At 30.1% G+C, this 19,882-nt stretch overlaps 1 protein-coding gene and 1 long non-coding RNA gene across 2 annotated transcripts; both read right to left on the bottom strand.

The window, feature by feature from the left end:
* Positions 1-804: 804 nt before the first annotated feature.
* Positions 805-1,612, bottom strand: LOC108476783 (leucine-rich repeat extensin-like protein 3). The gene has a single exon (XM_017779112.2). It carries the CDS (start codon positions 1,389-1,391, stop codon positions 1,089-1,091), a length of 303 nt encoding a protein of 100 aa, XP_017634601.1. The 5' UTR covers positions 1,392-1,612; the 3' UTR covers positions 805-1,088.
* A 13,827-nt stretch (positions 1,613-15,439) lies between these two features.
* Positions 15,440-16,150, bottom strand: LOC108478801 (uncharacterized). Its single transcript, XR_001870354.2, has 2 exons — positions 15,763-16,150; positions 15,440-15,666 (listed from the first exon to the last, which is right to left on the bottom strand). It is a non-coding gene; the product is annotated as an uncharacterized LOC108478801 (long non-coding RNA).
* Between the last annotated feature and the right edge of the window lie 3,732 nt (positions 16,151-19,882).

The following is a 19,882-nucleotide window of genomic DNA, read 5'->3' as shown; positions in this document are numbered from 1 at the left end:
CCTAAAGTCAATATTTGCATTACTTGTTATTAATTTATTTTTAGCTTATCTTATTTTTTGTTTTAGTGGGATTTGATAGATTTTTATGTTAGTAAATCTCAAAATAATCTATTTAATTGAGAGATATGCTAATGTACTGAGAAACTTAAGCTTTTAATTTGTTCTTGTAAGAAATATTATTATATAAGTACATATTAATAGTAAAACTTTTTATATGATTATTTTACTTATTAAATTCACAAGGAGTCAATTCAATAGTAACAGCATCCACTCTTCAAGATAAAAGGTGCGAAAAATTGTCAGCGTGATCTGATAAATTAAATCACTTGCTGTAGTTATTAAACAGGATAAATATTTATCACTAAGGTAGACTCCGGATAAATAAGAAAATCGAATTCATAAACAACTCATCTATGTTATGTTTACATACTGTAAAAAGGTACCCACTTTCTTGTCACGCTTAAACGCTTAACTATGTTGGTTTGATTCTTATCAATTATTCAAGCTAATGTTCTAACTTTAATTTGCCAAGAATTTATCTTAGATGATTGACTATAGTCTTCAATTGAATTCATTGAAGATCTCTTCATGGATTCAATTGGACAGCCTACTCTATTTTCCACAGTTCCATTTGGTTTCATATATCATCTTAATCTATTTTTGTTAATTCTAAACTTGTTGATTTTATCAACTTTATCAAGATTTGTACCTTGAGAAAACCACAATACGAGTGAAGCAGAGGCAAACAAATGATTGTACTGGAAATGCATAAAAAATGGGCTCTTCCACCTGCTCAATTGGATCTTCTTATTGTTGAACATTATCTATTTTACTGCATAATTTGTTATCCAATCTACTACCGGTTTTTTGGGGGCGAAAAACATAATAGCATCGTCTTTCCTCAAGGCAGCACATATATAATTAGAAATAAATTTCTTAAGGCTATTAAAAACAAGGAAAATTACAGACAGAGGGGGGAAAAGGAAGAAGGGTAAAAAAAACCTACATAACCTTTAATTGCCTCATGGGGAGATAAAGCTCGTACACTGCTGAAATATAAAACTCCCAAGGCAATTATTTATAGCTAGCTAGTATGGTGGAGGAGGGCGATTCCAAGGCGGTGGTGGTCTATATGGATCAAAATAAGGTGGTGGAGGAGGTCCAGGAGGTGGTGAAAAAGCATGAGGCGGTGGCGGTGGACCCGGTGGATGGTGATGATGAGGGGGTGCGGGAGGAGGAGGTGCAGCATAGTAAGGCGGAGGTGGTGGGGGTGCACCATATAAGTGCGGTGGTGGTGGTGCAAAAGGATCTTGTCGTGATGGCGGTGGTGGTGGTGGTGGTGCAAAAGGGTCTGGAGGTGGTGGGGAGGGCGGGTGCCTACGAAACTCCATCAATTGGCAGGATTTAGATTTTAGAGATAAGGGGATTTGGTGATATATATATATATATATATAAATGGAGAGTAGAGATGTAATAAAATGATTTGAGACTGATAGTTGGATGACTGACGGAGGGGAAAGGAAATTACTTAGCCACAAAGAAATGAAAGGGTGAATTACAGGTGTGCAAGTGTTCCAGATATTTTCCAAGGATAGAGGTTTTGTTTTCCAACCAATTTTATATTTAACATTTCAAAACAAACACGGATCTATAATCTCTAAATTTTCTCTACTTTTTATATTAAGAGAAAGCTAGATGAATTGATTGACTTTATAAAATTTTGCCCATCTTGCTTACCTACCAAACACCTTTTAAATTTTGTCTTTTTATATCATACAATCAAAAACATTTTCCTGGCAGCATCATGGCTGTTTGAAATTTAAGTACAAACTTATGTAACATTCATCATCATGGTTTCACTAATTCTACCCATACCTCTTGAAAGGTAAAAGTTTTGAAGGCAAGTAGATCAAACAATCATACCATCATTAAAAAGCATCAGCAAAACTGCACCGTCTTTTTTTTAATTTTATTTATACAAATTTTATATATTATAATTAAATCTTAAATTTTTAAATACTGTATTTTAAACGGGAAAAATTGTATAGTGTATTTAAATTTAATCGGAATTGATTTAAATTAGGAAATATTTATTCAAATCTTATTTAATACGATCCAAACAAATGCATTTAAGGAGTAAATAATTTTTTTAATTTTTTATATTTTTATAATTTTAAGATATTTTTATTCTTAATTTATGAATTTTAAAGAGTTTTTTTATTTTTAATAATTTTGTATCTTAAAAAATTGCAATTTTTATTAAAAGATAAAATTTTTAATGAATACTAAAAAAGGTTATTTTGCCACTTTTTATAATATGCGAACAACTATGGCCAAAATTGGATCAAATTTGGATGGAAGTTAACATGACCAAGATTTTTAAATTAAAAAAAAGCACAAATTTTACTTTTTTAATTTAAAGTATAAGGACTAAATTTTAAATTTAAAAACTCCTAGCATATTAAATACAAACAATTATTTTGAAAGTATGAGTTTGCAATCTATACTAATTGTACATACAAAACTTGGAGTTAAATTTTATTTATAAACTTTGAAAAGAAATATAATTTTTGGATTTTCCAATTACAAAGAAAACTCATTTGATTTTTCTCTTTGGTTGATTTTTAACCCAAGGGTCATTTACACTTGATATTAAAAAGGATACTAGTCGCTTCAAGGATAGTTGAAACTTGATCTGGAGAGTGCTTGCTTGAGAATTTGATTTAATTGGATTCAAGTGTCTTTGAGACTTGATCTTGAATTAATGGTGTATGTTTCAAGATTCATCGAGACTTGATTTTGAAAATAGATTTGGAGAGAGTTTCAATCCAAGGGTTTTTGAGACTTGAACTTAGATGGTTGAGTTTGCTTCAAGGGTTGACGAGACTTGATTTTGAAAATAGGTTTTATCTCCTTTGTGAGCGCAATCGAATTAGATCTTCCCAAGGGTCATCTAGACTTGATCATAGATGGAAGGATGATCCCATTTCAAGGGCCTTCAAAAAACAAGTTTAGCCTCTTTTCTATCATTTGAATTACATCAAAAGGCGACTTTCATAAAAAATGGAAAAGATGATTGTAACGACCCGATAGATGAATTAAAATTTGGATAGTCAATTTAGCCAAACTTATGTTTAATTAAGGCTTAGTGACTAAATTGTAAAATTCTAATTGCTATCTATTTTTAATTAGAAAAAGGCTTGAAAACTTAAATTACAATTACCCAAAGAGGCCAAAATGATTAATAAACCATTCTTAACCAAGTATTAGTGGACGATGGTATTGGTTTCTCATTAAATACGATTAGTAATTAAAATTATTATAATTAAACGTATAGCTTGGTGGAAGGAAAGATGAACATTAATTCAACTTCTTCCACCATTAAACCAAGGAAAAAAAGAAGAAGAAAACCATAAGTTTCGTCAAGCTTTCGGCTACAAATTAGTATGCAATCAAGTCCTCTTCTTGTAATTTTTTGTAAATTTAAGGTCATGGGAGCTTGATTTAGCTAGCTCATGTATCAATTTGTAAAATTTTTAAAGTTTTTTAAAGTTTCCATTGTTGAGAAATAGATGAAATTGGTGTGAAGTTGTTAGAAGTTAAGCTTAATTTATAAAAAGGACTAGATTGTAAAGTTTAATTGTTAGTTTCGTACATTATGGACCAAATTAGATAAAATGAAAAATTGTCATGAATTGTTGGTAAGAATAGAAAATAGAGGCTCTCTAATGAGTTTTGGTGAAATCGAATTTTAATCCAAAGCCCTAAATTGAAAGTTATGCTTGTCCCAATTTTTGGGGCTAAATTGAATAAATTACAAAGTCTTTGTGATTTCTTATTTGATTCTGATTTGGCTTGAAATTGATTGTATGATATGTTTTATAATTATCCGTAGCTAACGACAATATCGAATAGCCGAGAGGGAAAAGAAAAGCAAAATTCGTCGAAGAGTGACGTTCGAAACTTTGGGTTGTACTTTTATCATTCGAGATAGAATTGTTTGATTTTATTTGCATGTTTATTGATTGTTGAATCATTGAGGTGAGTCTATTATTATAATATGGATTTTTTCGATTGAATTTGATATAAAACATCGAGATAGAAGACTAAAATGAATAAATGGGAAATGATATGAGATATTCGAATTATGATATGTGATGTGAAAATTATATTGAAATATATCTTATAATATGAAATATGTGTGTTTGATTTTGAAATGGGGTTGTGATTGTGAATTCGAATGAGAAACGATATATGTACTAAATTGTAAAATAATTGATATGTGATAGAACAGTGTATAGGGTACAAAAATGCATATGTGACCGAATACAAGGTATGAATATGCGAGTAAGATGATTACATGTATGAAAAAAAATACATATATAATTGAGCCCCGCGTAAACTTAGTAAAAATGTTAGGATACAATTGGCATGACAATAGATTTTTATGCGCGCTTATATGTGATATGTGTTTGTACGGAGACCATTACAGGTTATACTGGGATCTAGCATTTGTAGTGGATCATAGAGTATAATATGGTATGGTGGAGGGGTGTATTAGCATATGACTACGCATTTGATTCCTTCAGACTTTGCACTTCTGTGCCGTAGTGTGTTGTAGTTTAAGCTCATACGAGCTATCTGGTGTGATGCAGTTTACTCATGTATTCGAGTCCGTTTTACTAGGGTTCCATCAGATGTAACATTATATTTGAAATTGGAAAACTTAAAAAGGTAATTAAATTGATTAATAATAGAATATAATATTGAAATGAATATGAATGAGTTAATAGACTCCTCAAAGAGGTGCGGGCGATTTGTTAAACGAATTTTTTATGTGAAATGAACTTGATATTGAATTTCATAATGAATGGTTTTTGAATGTTTTAAATTGTTAATTGGTGTAGATAACTAAAGGCCTTAAGATAGCTTTTGATATATGTAATTGAATTTGATCATTCTTTTCTATGATAGTTAAATTAGTTTGCATTGATAATTGTATACCTTTATATATAATTAATTATATACTTATCTTACAATATGAATATGTATTAGTAGGCATTGAGATTATAAATATCATAGCATGTTATAAATGTTACTTTATTTTATATTACCTAGAATCATGAAAGTACCACCGAGCTTTATCACTAAACGTACGGTTGTTTGTTTTGTGCGCATGTGTAGGTAATTCTCGAAGCCCCGAGAAGTGAAATCAACATGAAATATGATATATGTGCATGCATTGCATAATTGTGGGAAAAGCCTCAATGGGATAGGTGAAATTAGGATAGGAAATGGGGAGTGAACCTTTTAGATACCTCCATGGGCAAAGCTCGGGGCATTGTGAAGGGAACACTGCGGTGTTCGAGCATCATTGTTAGGTGGTATAAAGGAGGTAATGGGAGGAGAATTTGAGAAATAAGAACCATAGAAAGGTGTTTACCACGACGGCAGTATTGAACAGTCCTTCGGGGCGACACTGTGATAACGATATATGGTGTAAGATCATAAATGAAATATGCTATTACAATCTAGTATGAGGTACGTAACGTAAGACCATGGATGAAAGATGTCATAGCAGCATGGTACAAGTATAAGGTATACGGTGTAAGACCATAGATGAAAGATGTTATGGCATCTAGGTATAATGAGTAAGACCATGGATGAAAGACTCTATGACATCATATTATAGTACACCAAGATGGTGGATTGGTGTAAGACCATGGATGAAAGACTCCATGGCATCCGCAAAACAAAGATAGTCCAATGGGACAGTAAACACAAAAGAGATAATCCGCTAGGACAATCAACACAAAATAGAGATAGTCCACTAGGACAGTAAATGTAATATCCCATTTTTTAGTGGTGTCAAAAATGGTGGATGAAAGACTCCATGGCATCAACTCAATTAAATTATTTTCAAAGTCATAGAATTTTCTTCTGATTCAAATGTAGTTTGATCTGGCTTTTGTTGAGCTAGCGGAAGAACCAATCAGACATGTACAATTAGGCTCTAGTAATTGCAATTATGTCTAGAAGTATCTGTAGTGGGCCAAATTTACCCGGCCCGAATAAAAACAATAAATAATATAAAAATCTAGATATCAATAGTCCATTATCTGTCCAATTACAACCCAAAATCAAACCAAATTAACCCCAATGTTTCAAGACCCAAATTACAAGTCCATTTACAAAATGACATAGCTCAATACCCCAAATGGCCCAGAAACTGAGCCCAATTTTGGCAAACCCTGGGGCAAGGGTCTCCTTGCACCGCAGCTCTCACTAGCGGCCAAACCACGTTGCGCCAGACAACGCCTCCAACAGCACCAGCGCACAGCCCTCGTACGCCACGCCCCCACCTCCGTACGATGCCAGCAGACTCCGTACCTGCGAAAAAGACACACAGAGCAGTAGCGAATAGGGAAGAAGAAAAATAGCATTTTCATTTTTTTCGGCTATAAAGGCCATGTAATAGTCTAGGTGAGTTTTTTACGCAACATACGCACATTTTTGTATACTTAATACAAAGAAAAGAAATCAAAACTTTGCAAAGGTGATTATTCGGCTTTGGCCCTTCTTTCCCGTTGGTTTTCATCTTCTTTTCTTTTTGTTTGGTTACATATACGGTCATTTCGAGCGTAGAAAGGGAGTAAAGGGATTACCTCTACGAACGAACTGCCGGAATCTTCGTCTTCTTCGCTTTAATCGAAGTCGGGGCGAGGTGTAAGGCCTGAAATCAGTAGTCCTTAAAGCAAGGGCCCAAGGGGGGTTAGTGAGCGAACAAGTCTCCCTCCGTCAATCGCCGTTCGGCGATCAAGTGGTGGCTAAGGCCTCTTGAGATTCAAACAAAAAAGGGGAGTTTAGGGTTTGGTAAAACAGGAAGAAAGAGGTAGGGGTTCAACTGAATAAGAGGTTCGGTCAAGGGTTTTAAGGGACTAAAAACGACACCGTTTGGACCAATTATAATGGTCTCAAACGACACCGTTTTAAAACCAAGCCTGATGACCCGATCCAACACCCTCATGACCCGCGCGTTGGCCGTGGTAAAGGGAAATTTGTGCTTTTAGTCCCTCCTTTTATATTAGCCTCTGATTGAGTTCATTCGAGACTTCCTGAGCTTTTTAATTTGGACTGATGATTTATGTTTATTTGCAATCGGATCCGCGTTTAAATGTAGCACCTTGGGATCTGGTATATTACCAGTTTTAGTCCCTATGCGTTCGCGCGTGTCAAGCTTTAGTCCTCCTTCTAATTTCAGTAACCTATTTTATTTATTAATTGTCCTTTTAATTTCATTTTTGTTTCAATTGAGTTTCTTTTATTTATTATTTTCAGTAGTTTTTTTTATCCTTTGAAACCATTTTATTCTTTTTATTAAGTTTTACATGGTCTTAGTTCATTATTCATTACCGTCATTCGTATATATGTATATATATCTATATATGTAACTATATATCTATTTGCTTATTTTCTTTTAAATTTGTTTGTTAAAGATGTCCCTTTATATACATATATACATACTTTATAATAAGGTTAATTTTATTTTATGCATATTATTAATCTTATATTATTTTTCACATATAATTTTCTTTAAATTTACTTTCATATTTTATTGCATAATCCTACATAATACATCTTTCAAATTATTATATATATATATATATACACGTACTTTATAGTAAGATTATTTTATTCTATGCATATTATTAATTCTATATTATTTTACGATATAGTTTCTTTTAAATTTATCCTCGTCTTTTAATATATAATCTTATATAATATATTTTTAATTTATTATTATATGTATTTTATCGTTATCTATACGTGATCTATATACTATTAGAACCATGTATTTTAATGTATATTTTTGCTATGATAACGTGTTTTGTATATATGTTCCATATAAATTATTTTTATACTTAGCTATAATAGTATATATTTGATTTACTTACATTATTAGGCCTATACATATTAGCATTTTTATATGAATTTACATGCACCCACTTTTAAATTTATATATATATATTAATACGCTTACTACTTTCATAGATGTTTCTATTCCAAAACACTTTTTGCTTTATGATTTACCAAGTATTTTCTCTATACATATATATGAAATTATTTTGGAAGCTTCCTCTTTGTGATTATAAAATTATTATTTTGAATGATTCTTGATATTATATTGCTTTTGTGTTTTATATAGCCTCTTACTTAAACATTTCGATATAAGGGCATGTGTATGATTTTTTGGACTATTTTAAAATTTATATGTATCTTATTATTAATCTCATGTTCCTTTTATAATAAACTTATGTATATATGTTTTATAAATCTATTTAGTGTATTATAACTTGTCACATATCTTTATTATTCTTTCATATTATATACATTATTATCACGTACATTGTCGATTTTAAATGCATTTGTGTATAAAACATTTTACATGCAATTTGATTCAAATTTCTACTCTATAATATCTATTTCAATAATTATATATCCTTACTTTTTATGCAAATTGGTCAACCTATATATTATGTGTTCATTTATTCGTCACTATTTTTAAAATCACTTTATACCACATGGGCTTCTAATTGCTATGTTGTTCCTCTTTTTACATCTTATGTTAATTATTTTATATCATGCTATATACGTCATTTTAGCACATTTTTATGTATTGTTTTGTGGTGTTGTATTGTTGTAGTATTATTTTCTTTATTGTATTGTATATAAATTATTTCCCATGCATGTTATCGTGGCATTATTTATTTGTTCATTATTTTATATTGCCATGTTAATTATTCTCCATGCATGATTGAGATTGAGTTATATTTCCAAGCTAATTGTGCTTAGTTGTAAGTGTTTGTTAGTTGGTCAAATAAATCGTATTGCTTCCACTCTTCTATTGTCGTATTTTATGTGTACACCTATTACCTCATATCATCGTTTTCCACTTGGTTTTTGAGATGCGGTTCTATAAAATCCAAGTTTTTACGATTAATTTCGTCTTATTTCGAGTTATTCATTCAAAAATTCTTTAAAACGAAGACGAGATTTGATATTTGACAATTCGCGGAATCGTGTCCTAACGTGTTGGGTTGCAATTTCGCGTTTGCTCAAAATAATCGAATATCACTTCAAAATTTCACTCATGTCTTTTAAAATCCCTTAAACGAAGGCGATACGTGATATTTGGCAATTTGTGGAATCGTGCCCTAACGTGTTGGGTTGCAATTTCGATTGTTTAAAATAATCAAATATCCCTTCAAGATTTCATTCATATCTTCTAAAAATTATTTAAAACGAAGGCAATATTCGGCATTTGACAATTCGAGAATCATGCCCTATCATGCTGGGTTGTGATTTCTCGTTTTCTCAAAATGATCGAACATTCCTTTACATTCTCACTCATGTTTATAAAACACTTAAAAATGAAGATGATGTTCAATGTTTGGCAATTTGAGAATCGTGCCCTACCGTGCTGGGTTGCGCTTTTTCATTGGTCCGAAGCAATTGAAGATCCCTTCGGAATTTCACTCACATTTTCTAAAATCTTTCAAAATGAAGGCGATGTTCGATGTTTGGCGATTTGAGAATCGAGCTCTATCGTGCTGGGCTGCGCTTTTTCATTTGTCCAAAATAATCGATATCTCCTCGGAATTTCACACGTATTTTATAAGGTAAGGCAATAGTCAATGTTTGGAAATTCGAGGAATCATACCCTACTGTGCTGGGTTTCGATTTTTCGTTGGACTAAATAGTTGAGCATCCTTTTGTGATTTTCAAATTATAAATTTTTGGTTGTCGAAACAAGAAGATTTTTGACAATCAACTCGGGTTATTCAAATGTTATTAAAAAAGGGAACCACATTTCAAAAACATTTTAGACATAAGGACAGTATTTAATCGCTTTGGTACCAATTTTGGGCGTAGTGAGGGTGCTAACCCTTCCTCATACGTAACCGATTCCCGAGCCCGTTTTCTAAAATTTTCGTAGACCATAATCGGTATTTTAGTAAACCGAAAATGTTTTATTAAAATAACCAAATTCTTAAGTGATCTGATCACACCAAAATAAAGAGATCGGTGGCGACTCCATATTTCCATTTTCAAAAAGTCGATTCCCCCGCTTTTTTTTTTATTTTAAATAATAAAAAATAAAGGGTTGGTTTCGACGGTATCGTTTCGATATTTCGTAATTTACTTAAACATTGAGTCAATCCACAAGAAGTACCAAGACTGAAAACTCCTTATTGTATACTCTTTATGAAAACAATTCATCCAACTGTTTTCTCCAATGACCTCGTCATGTATGTGTTACCCTTATATAATATCCTTGATTTCTTTGAGTTAAATTTGTTCACTCAATACAATTCTATTTTATCTTATTATCACCATTGTTTCTTCATAATGATTAATATGATCACTGTCAACAAATGACTATGATAAATTGTTTGTTCGAGAACAAGCAACTCGTAGCCATGTTCCATATTTATCAATCCACATAATGTCAATGAGAGGATACAGTTAACTCTTTAATCGCGCTATGAATTCCATTGTTGCTAGTAAATCTACGACATACACAAGTCATGTACCCAACATACTGACTATGTGCTCGATCATCTTTAGAGAATAAGCCTCCACTTATATCAAAGCACATGAGTTATATATGCATGGTCAGCAGCTAACTTTGGATTTAGGTAAATCACACCATAGATGTTACAAGTGAATTAATTCACAAACGGATCCAAGATTAATTCATCTTGGGTCCAGTCCAATGTATCATTTTTTCAATGAATACATCTATGTCTATACCCGTGGAACCAACTACTCTGATAGTCAAGACTAGTTATCTCCCTAATTAAAATTTTAGATGACATAATAATCCTTCTGAGTATTTGAATCAAACGCTCACTTTGATTCTTTTACGGTATTATGGACTCGTTTAGGTTATCTACTGAAGTAAGTTGTATTTCTCATAATGTAAACGTTCTTACAATGGCACTTATCATCAATTTGAACTTAGACAATCAATGAGCTAATATTTACTAGTCACAATTTTTCTATGTATGCAAAACATGAAAGACAGAAACACAAAATATATAACATTGAAATATAAAATTAACTTTATTTATTTATTCATTATTCAAATATTAGAAAACAGTTACATGTTTACTATAATATGGACATATTCCCAAACATGGTATAGTAGAATGGAAAATTTTTAAATATGATTTTAGGTCTCCTAAACTAGTACCAAGTTGACTCTTGTGAAAACAGTGAATCACGTCACGATGAAAAACCTTTGAAGTTGCAAGCACAAAGCCATGTGGCAACGTCATGATTCAGGGTCATGGCGAGCATCAAATAGAGAGTTGCACCGTGACGAGGAACCCTCAATGTCGGAACATCAACTGAAAATCTTAAATTTTTTTTACAGTTTGGCCTTATTTCGGCATTGGGTGATTAGAAAAGCTTTCATAAGTTCGTATAAGACCCTGTAACGATTATGTATCGTTTGATACTCATGTTCTAGCTATATTTGAATGTTTAACGATCTGTGATTGAATGTAATTATAGTTGGTCCAGCAACGAATGTAGCACCTTGCAACTCGGACCTGGCGATTGGGTCAGGTAACAGGGTGTTAGAACGATTTTCCTTTATAACTGATATGGTGCTCGTCAAAATTTCTTCAAGCTCTTGAATTTCTTTAAAGACTTCTTAAAAGAACTTTTGAATATGTGTTGAATGGGTTGGAGGTAACCCTTTTTTATAGTTCCAATTACTTGAGTAAAAGAAAGTACTTATTAAATGTAAACTTTTCAATTGAGTGATTTACTGAATATTAAACTATTTTATCTACTCTAAAATAATAATATAATAATATCACTTAATCATTTTAGTTTAATTAGTGATAATGTAAATTTTATTATGTATCTTTTAATTGATCTAAATTAAGTAGAGAAAATAATTACAACATAGTATATGATGTCATCATTTTAAACTTACGGTAATTTCGATTTGACTTGTGACAGTCTTTAATTGATTCAAAAATTACTTTGTTTGCACTAATATTTAAGATTCTTACTGAGTTTGTGTTACCCTTCAATCGGGATCTAACCTAGTGGTAAATTTATGAAACGTCTCTTATTTTTACAAAGCAATACTTATTATTTTGAAGGTTAATTTTTCTTTTATAGAAAATCTAAAAAATATTTGCATTAGGTTTTAAACCCAAAACCTTATAAATGTTAATAACTAAACTTTATTATTTCAACAAAATTATACTTAATAATTCTATCATTTTTAGAAATTTTATTACATAAAATTTTGACTCATATAGTAGGTGCACTGTCTTTTATGTTTTTGTTTTCTTGTTGGAAAGAAAAAGAACAATATTCCTTTTTTCTTTTTGATTAAAAGGAATTTTTTTGGCATAAAATTTATTTTTCCTCCGTTATATAAAAAATTATTTTAATCATTCATTTAAATTTTAATATTTTTAGCTCTTAAAATTATTTTTTATCAAATCAACTCAAAATTGATTAAAAGTTAACATTTTTTAACTTTTCGACATGGCATACAAGTGGATTACTATGTGGATGACACATTAGCATTTAATTAATTTTTAAAATTTAAAATTTTCAAATTTTTTAAATTAAAAATCATTACAATGATTAAAATAATATAAAAGTTATAAAAATATTTTTAATATTTTTAAATTTTAAAATTAATTAAATGTTGACATTTCATTTATATGGTTATCCACGTGTATGCCCACGTCAATAGAGTTGACAATAAATGTCAATTTTTCTATACATTTTGAGGTGATTTAACAAAAGATGTAAGCTCGTATGTTAAAAGTGATAAAAATTAAATAGAAAGTTAAAATGAATTTTTTTTTATGAAGTTAGAGGAGAAAAATGTTATTATATCATTTTTGTTCAATGGGTTTTGCAAAGCAATATTAGGCCCCAAATAGGAAATTGGAAAATATTAATTAATTATTTTGGAAAATTCTTACTGAAGGATACTTCAAGAAAAACAAATTTGTAGGTGAACAGTGAACACGAACTTTGTTTTAATTTTCTGAAGGATTTTCAAAAAAAAAATTCCATCAATTATTTTTTCATGGAAATCCATAAAAACATTAAATTATTTTCACTCATGTGAAAAAGAAATTATCTTAAAATATATTTAAAAATTCATACAAAATTAACTGAAATTCCTGTTGAAATAGTAAAATTTAAAAGTAAAAAAAAGTATTTTGGGTTGAAATTTCATTTTTTTTATGTGTTTTAGTTAGGTTTATGTAAAGGATGAATATATCCCATAACAATATAATTTATTATGTAAAAGAAATATTTTAATAATTTCTTGATATTTGGATAGGTTACACAAGTGAATTAAGTATTCCAATTAATAGTTTAAACAGGCAGGAAATTAAAAAAAAATTCACTTTTAAAAACGGACTTCCATCAGGGTTGGTTATGTTCCAAACAACACATGATACAAAGCAAGTCTAGAAACCAATACAAAATGATAAGTTGGTTGTCATTAGTTCTTATATTTTGAATTTGGGTGTGAGAAATTTGTGAGCAACAACCACTAACTCATTTATTGTAACATAAAGATTATTACCATCCACTTCCAACATTCAACATAACAATATCTACTCTCTTATTTATTGTTACAATTCTATAAGAATCTAATCAAATTTTTATGCTATAGGCTAATATGGGGGTGGTGGAGGAGGTCCTCCTGGACCTTGAGGAGGTGGAGGCTGCCCAAATTGAGGTGGTGGCGGATTGTGCGGAATAGGTGGTGCTGGCGGTGGAGGCTGCCCAAACATAGGTGGTGCAAAGGGGTCTGGTGGAGGTGGTGCCGGATGCCCTGGCGGTGGTGGAGCAAAGGGGTCTGGCGGAGGTGGTGCCGGATGCCCTGGCGGTGGGGGTGCAAAAGGGTCTGGTGGAGGTGGAGGATGCCCGTGGTGAGCCATTGTGGTGTGCCAAGTGTTGAGTAGATGAATGTTTGGGGCTGCACTTGTTTATAAACAAATGGTAGAAGAATGTAGAAGGCAAAAGTATAGTACATAGACTAGTAGTTGAGAGCTAGGAAAATGGCACGTTGTAGGAGACAAGCAAAAATTTGGCAAACTGTGGTTCCAAATCTTGTAATGTTCCAACCCCCAAGGCATTTGGTAAATAATGAAAATTGATGGCAAATAAGATTATGAATTTATGGATGGCCTAGAGCCACATGTAAAGGTGAAATGGACACACCCCAAACCTTTTTCTAGTCTTCAATAGACAAGAGGTCGGTGTGAGCTAAAATTCATTATTTTTTATACTTAAAAATATGTTATTAATATTTATATTTCTATAATTAAAATTAGATAAAATAATTTTTAAGATTACTTAATTTGAATTTAGATGGGATGAAATCATTGTAGAAGTTAGGGGTTAGCAAAATTCGATTCGATTCGAAAAAGTAAAAAAAAATTCAATTTTGAATTAATTGAGTCAAGTGTTTTGAGTTCGAGTCGAATATTACAATTTAAAAAAATCAAAATAATTTTTGTATTTAAAATATTTATAAAATTTCAAAATCTATATTTTTCAAAAATATAAATTTTTTTAAAATTTCTAAAAATATATAAGAAAAGCTAACAATTTTAAAATTTTTAAAATAATAATTTTGAAAAACTAAATAAATTAATTAGTGATTCAAGTTTATCATATTAAAATATTCTTTTTTCTTTGAAAAGTTTTTAAATATATATGTTTCAAAATATTGTACTAATTAATTATACTATAACAAATCAAGCTAGAATGATAAAATAAAACTCATTAATTCAATTAACTAGAAATTTTTTCCCAACATTAACCCTAGTAAAAATTGTTATTCTCCACACCACGCCTACTGAGGCGGATCCGTGGATAGATTAATCTAGGGACTGATTTTGTGCTTCAATCAACAATTATCTTATATTTGGATAGCAATAAAATTAGAGAGAAATAAGTAAGATACTTCCTGTAATTCATTTCATGTGGTTGGGATTCAATTATCATTCACAAAATGTATCATATTTAAAAATCAATTATTTATTTTTTCAAAAATACTCGTAATAAAAAATTATTGAAGTAGAGAGTGGATACCTGGGTTAAGAAAAAAAACACCATGCAAGAAATTTTCCTTTAGATTTCTTTTATTCAATAAAAAATAAAAAAGATGAATGTCCTTGATTACTCTCCTCTTTTTTGTTTCTATTTCAAGTTGGGAAAATAAAGTAATTTTTCTATTAAGATATTTCTATTAATCTTTTGTATAAATTATTTTATAGGAAATATAATTTGAAAAAAAAATTATAAACCATTCTTTTCTTTTTCAAATCTTAACTTAATAAAAATGATGAAAAATTCTAAACATTAAGCATCATTACGCCTATAATCCCTTTTTTACCCTCTCCTTTGCTATATTCGCATCAACTTCTGTAAGCATAATTTATGAACATAAACATAATTCAAATGTGTAAGTGAAATGAGTGAACATCATTAATTGATCATTCTCGTCCAAAATCCAAGATTGACTAGATTCTGCAGTTTTCCTGCTCAAATTTCCCATATAATGTGCGATCCCTCACAATACAAGCAGAAGCAGCTAGCCTGATATATATATGTATTTTTTATATCATAACAAAACAGATCAGATCAAGAAGAGATTAAAAAAAGAAGAAAAAAATTACAAAGATACGGCCTTACTTTCTTCCGTTTCCATATATAAACAAAGCAAGGAAGATGTAAGAGAAAGGGATAAGCCTCTGGAAATCACTGGAATGGGTGGCCTCGGGAAGAACTTCAATTTATGACTAAAACGATGAAAAGCTTTCGAATGGTTCATCCCAAAGACCCCATTCCTGTAATTTCCAGTAGCTCAATTTCCCTTTCCCCTCTTCTCTGGTTTCTTCTTTTTCCGGCTCCGCTTTGCTTTGCTTTGTCGCTATCATATCTTTGAGCACCCAGCACAGATCCGATCTGAAGTCTATTTAATATCTTTACTTAGGTTTTTAACTTTTGTTATTTGCTAGCTGGTCCTTTATGTTTCAATGTTTTTGCTTCAAGCTCAGTTGTCTATGTTCTAGGGTAAACTACGCTCATGGTCACTTTTTTTTTACCTCATGTTACATTTTAGTCATTTATATTTAAAATGTTATATTTTAATCACTTCTGTTATCATGTTGTAACATTTTAGTCAGTGAGCCATTAATTTTTGTTAAAAAATGTAACGGTAAGCTGATGTGGCACGTTGAATTATCATTTCAAACAAAATTTTTCAGTTAAATTATACAATTGGTGCCTTATACTTTTTTATTTTGAGTAATTTAATTTTTTCTTTTTATGTTCTTTTAACTTTCCTTTTTTTTTTCTTTATTTTCTATTCTCTTCTGCTTCCCCCTCTGTTTTCCTACCTTCTCCATTCCTTTTAACATATTAGGAAGTCGACTTGGCAGTGAAGAAAGAACCATTGTATGGGCTTATGAGTTTTGACTATAGGCAATGATGGCTTTTGACTTCCTACTTCTTTCTTCACAGCCAATTCGATTTCTTGAAATGTTAAAGAAATAAAGAAGGTAGGAAAATAGAGGGAAAAACAGAAGATAATGAAAAAAGAACAGAAAAGAAAAGTTTAAAAGAACATAAAAAGAATAAAAATTAAATTGCTCAAAAATAAATATAGGGATCAATTGTATAATTTAACCTAAAATTTTTGTTTGAAATTATGATTTTACGTGCCACGTCAGCTTACCGTTAAGCCATTAATGACAATTAACGGTTCAGTGGCTAAAATATTACAACTACAATAACGTAAGTGATTAAAACGTAATATTTCAAATATAAATGATTAAAATGTAACTTAAAATAAACAAAAGTGACCATAAGTATAGTTTACCTATGTTGTATGTTATATGCCTTTTTCTTTTGTTGATAATGAATTTTTTGTTTCTAACTATTATATATCCTTTACACTTTAAGACATTCATTAATAATATCAAGAATGTAAATAAAATTCCTTCAACATCTTTAAATACTTATATTCATTTTTAAAATTAATAATTTTCAATAACTAAATAATTTTGTTTTAATAACCTTAATCTCCAAAAATTAAACTTGTTTTTAAAAGAAAAAATCAAACAAGAGCTCAAGATATAATAATACACGAAGTTGAATTTTTTTATTTTGTTTATTCTTGTTTCTAACAGCAAATGTATTTTTAAGCTTTTTTTTCTCAATAAAATAACAAAAATATGAGAAGAGATTGTATGAAACTGTAATTTCACATCATCTCTATTCATTTTTAGTAGAAGAATAACAAATCATATTTTTCCTCCTTAATTTTAGCATTTTAGTTGAATTTGAATTTTTTCAAAAGAAAAAACTGAAAATAAAAAAATTCTAATTTGTCATTCTTCTATTATAAAATATAGGGATAACATGAAATTACAATTTCATATTATTCTTCTTTAAAAAATATTGCTTTTTTAAGCTAAGTCTAAATATTCTAAAGCCCATACAATAAAAGAAAACCTTAAATTTTACATTCATCATAGAGCAACCCTTTCATCCACTTTAATTCTCTCTTGGCACCTTCACTTTAATTCTCACATTCGCATAGACTCCCCCAATCATCATTGCAATTTCATTCACCATCTCCTATCAAAATTAACACTTAACAGAAAGCTTCCACCACTACTTCACCTCTCTCGGCTTTTGCCTCAACTTATTGCCATCACCTTTATCCAACCACACCACCTCCTTTGCATGCATTACCAGCACTCCTCAAGCCCCACGCGGATACCACCAGCTCTTGCTCTTGGACCCTCCACCATTACTCTTTATGACCCTCTCATCAATCACCATCCTCAACTCGACACTTGTCACCACACTGCCTACATCATTTCCCTCGTCACTAAAATCACCTATGACCAGCTCATCATTTCATCATTGCCAAGCCCCCTACCCATCATCACCCTAGGAACCCGTATTCAAGCACAACCAACCTTGAGTCCCTGATCATGAAACCCGATTAAATCAAACACAACTTAAAATATTTTCCTTGTTGCTTTTTTTTTTCACAGAAGCTTTTTGTTAGCCTTGATTTCAAATGTTTTGATGTAACATAATTAACTTAAAAATTTTATTAAAATTGTTAAAATTCATGATAAAATTTTAGAAAATTATTTTCAAATTGTTGAAATTATTTTTTTGAAAAAACGGGGTCGACTTTGATTTTGAAAATGAAAATAGGAGTCGCCACCAATCTTTTTTGTTTAGGTGTGATCGGATCACCTCGTAATTTGATTGTTTTAATAAAATATTTTGTTTTATTAAAACAACGATTTTGGTCTACGAAATTCGAGTAAACGGGTTCAAGAGTCGATTACGTATGAAGAAGGATTAGCACCATCATAACGCTTAAAATTGATACCTAATTGATTAATTAATGTCTTAATGTCGAAAGTTGAAAATCCATAAAGAATTTAAAAATACGATCCTCCTTTTTTATTAATGTTAATTTTACAAAATGTTTGGATAAATCGAAGCGGATGTTAAAGACCTTCTTGTCCCGAAGTAATAAAATGTCACATTCAGTACGTTAGGACACTACATTTTAAACCCTCGAGAATAAGCTTGTCTTTTGATTTTCAAAACTCATGCATTTTAATTTTATAAGGACATTTGGTCATTTGGATCAAACAAGAAAAATCGAAACCAGTACGCTAGGGCACAATCTCTCGAATTTCTAAACATGGAATATCGCCTTTATCTTATTCATGTATTTTGAAATTTGAAGAATTTTGGCTATTTAGGTTCGACGAGAAAAAATCGAAACCCCGTAAGTTAGGGTACGATTTTCTCGAGTTTCCTAAATTCGAAATATTGCCTTATTATTGAAAATTCTTTTTTTTTTTTAGAATAATATTGAGTATTTTGCTTAAACGAAATGTAATTTTTTTAAAACGATGATATGTGAATAAAATTTTCACATGAATGAGAACGAATATACTAATTAGAACGATTTACGAGAATTGCATAGTGTAGACTAATTAAATAATCAAAGATGAATGAAATAAATAATAACAACGATAATGATACCAAAGTATGCACATAAAAGGACTACCAACTTAAAGAATAAAGGCAAAGAAATAAATCAAATAAATACATAAATAATGTAAGAAAAAATAATTTATAAAAATATTGAAAATGAAGAACCAAATTAAAATATAAATAAAATCAATGATACAATTCATAAATAAATAAATAAATTAAATAATAAGAATAATAATAAAATACAAGTAAAAAATAAGTAATGTAATTTTTACAATAATGAATAAATAAATAAGTAAGAACTGATAAAAATTTAATTAAAATTGAAATTTAGCAAATAAACAAATAAATGAAGCAATGTTAAATATAATAGTTAAAACCATAATAATAATGATGATAATAATAATAATATAAAAAATAAAGTAAAAAAATAATGATATTAATACATAAATATAAATAGAAATATAATTTGTAGAAATATAATAATAATAGAAATATAAGTAGATAAATAAATATTAAATAAATAATAATAGTATTTGAATAAAAAAATATGGAAATGTAATAATAATAGTAATAATATGTTAAATTAATTTATTTGAAAATGAAATAGCGAAAATAACAAAAAAAGGACTAAATTGAAATTTGAAGCAGGAATTTGTGGCAAAAATTAAAAAAAAAGAGAGAAGAGGACTAAATAGCATGTGCGAATAATAAGGAGGGACTAAAAGGGAAAATTTTCCTTTCCCTCCAAAACGCACAGCTTAAGGGAGGGCCA

The sequence above is a fragment of the Gossypium arboreum genome, chromosome 12 (genome assembly GCF_025698485.1).
Source record: "Gossypium arboreum isolate Shixiya-1 chromosome 12, ASM2569848v2, whole genome shotgun sequence".
Classification (NCBI taxonomy): domain Eukaryota; kingdom Viridiplantae; phylum Streptophyta; class Magnoliopsida; order Malvales; family Malvaceae; genus Gossypium; species Gossypium arboreum.
The sequence above is the reverse complement of the archived record's forward strand: the minus strand, read 5'-3'. Positions and strand labels throughout refer to the sequence as shown.

Bases quoted from the DNA above. Each gene is read 5' to 3' on its own strand.
- LOC108476783 (XM_017779112.2), bottom strand. From the start codon at position 1,391: ATGGAGTTTCGTAGGCACCCGCCCTCCCCACCACCTCCAGACCCTTTT.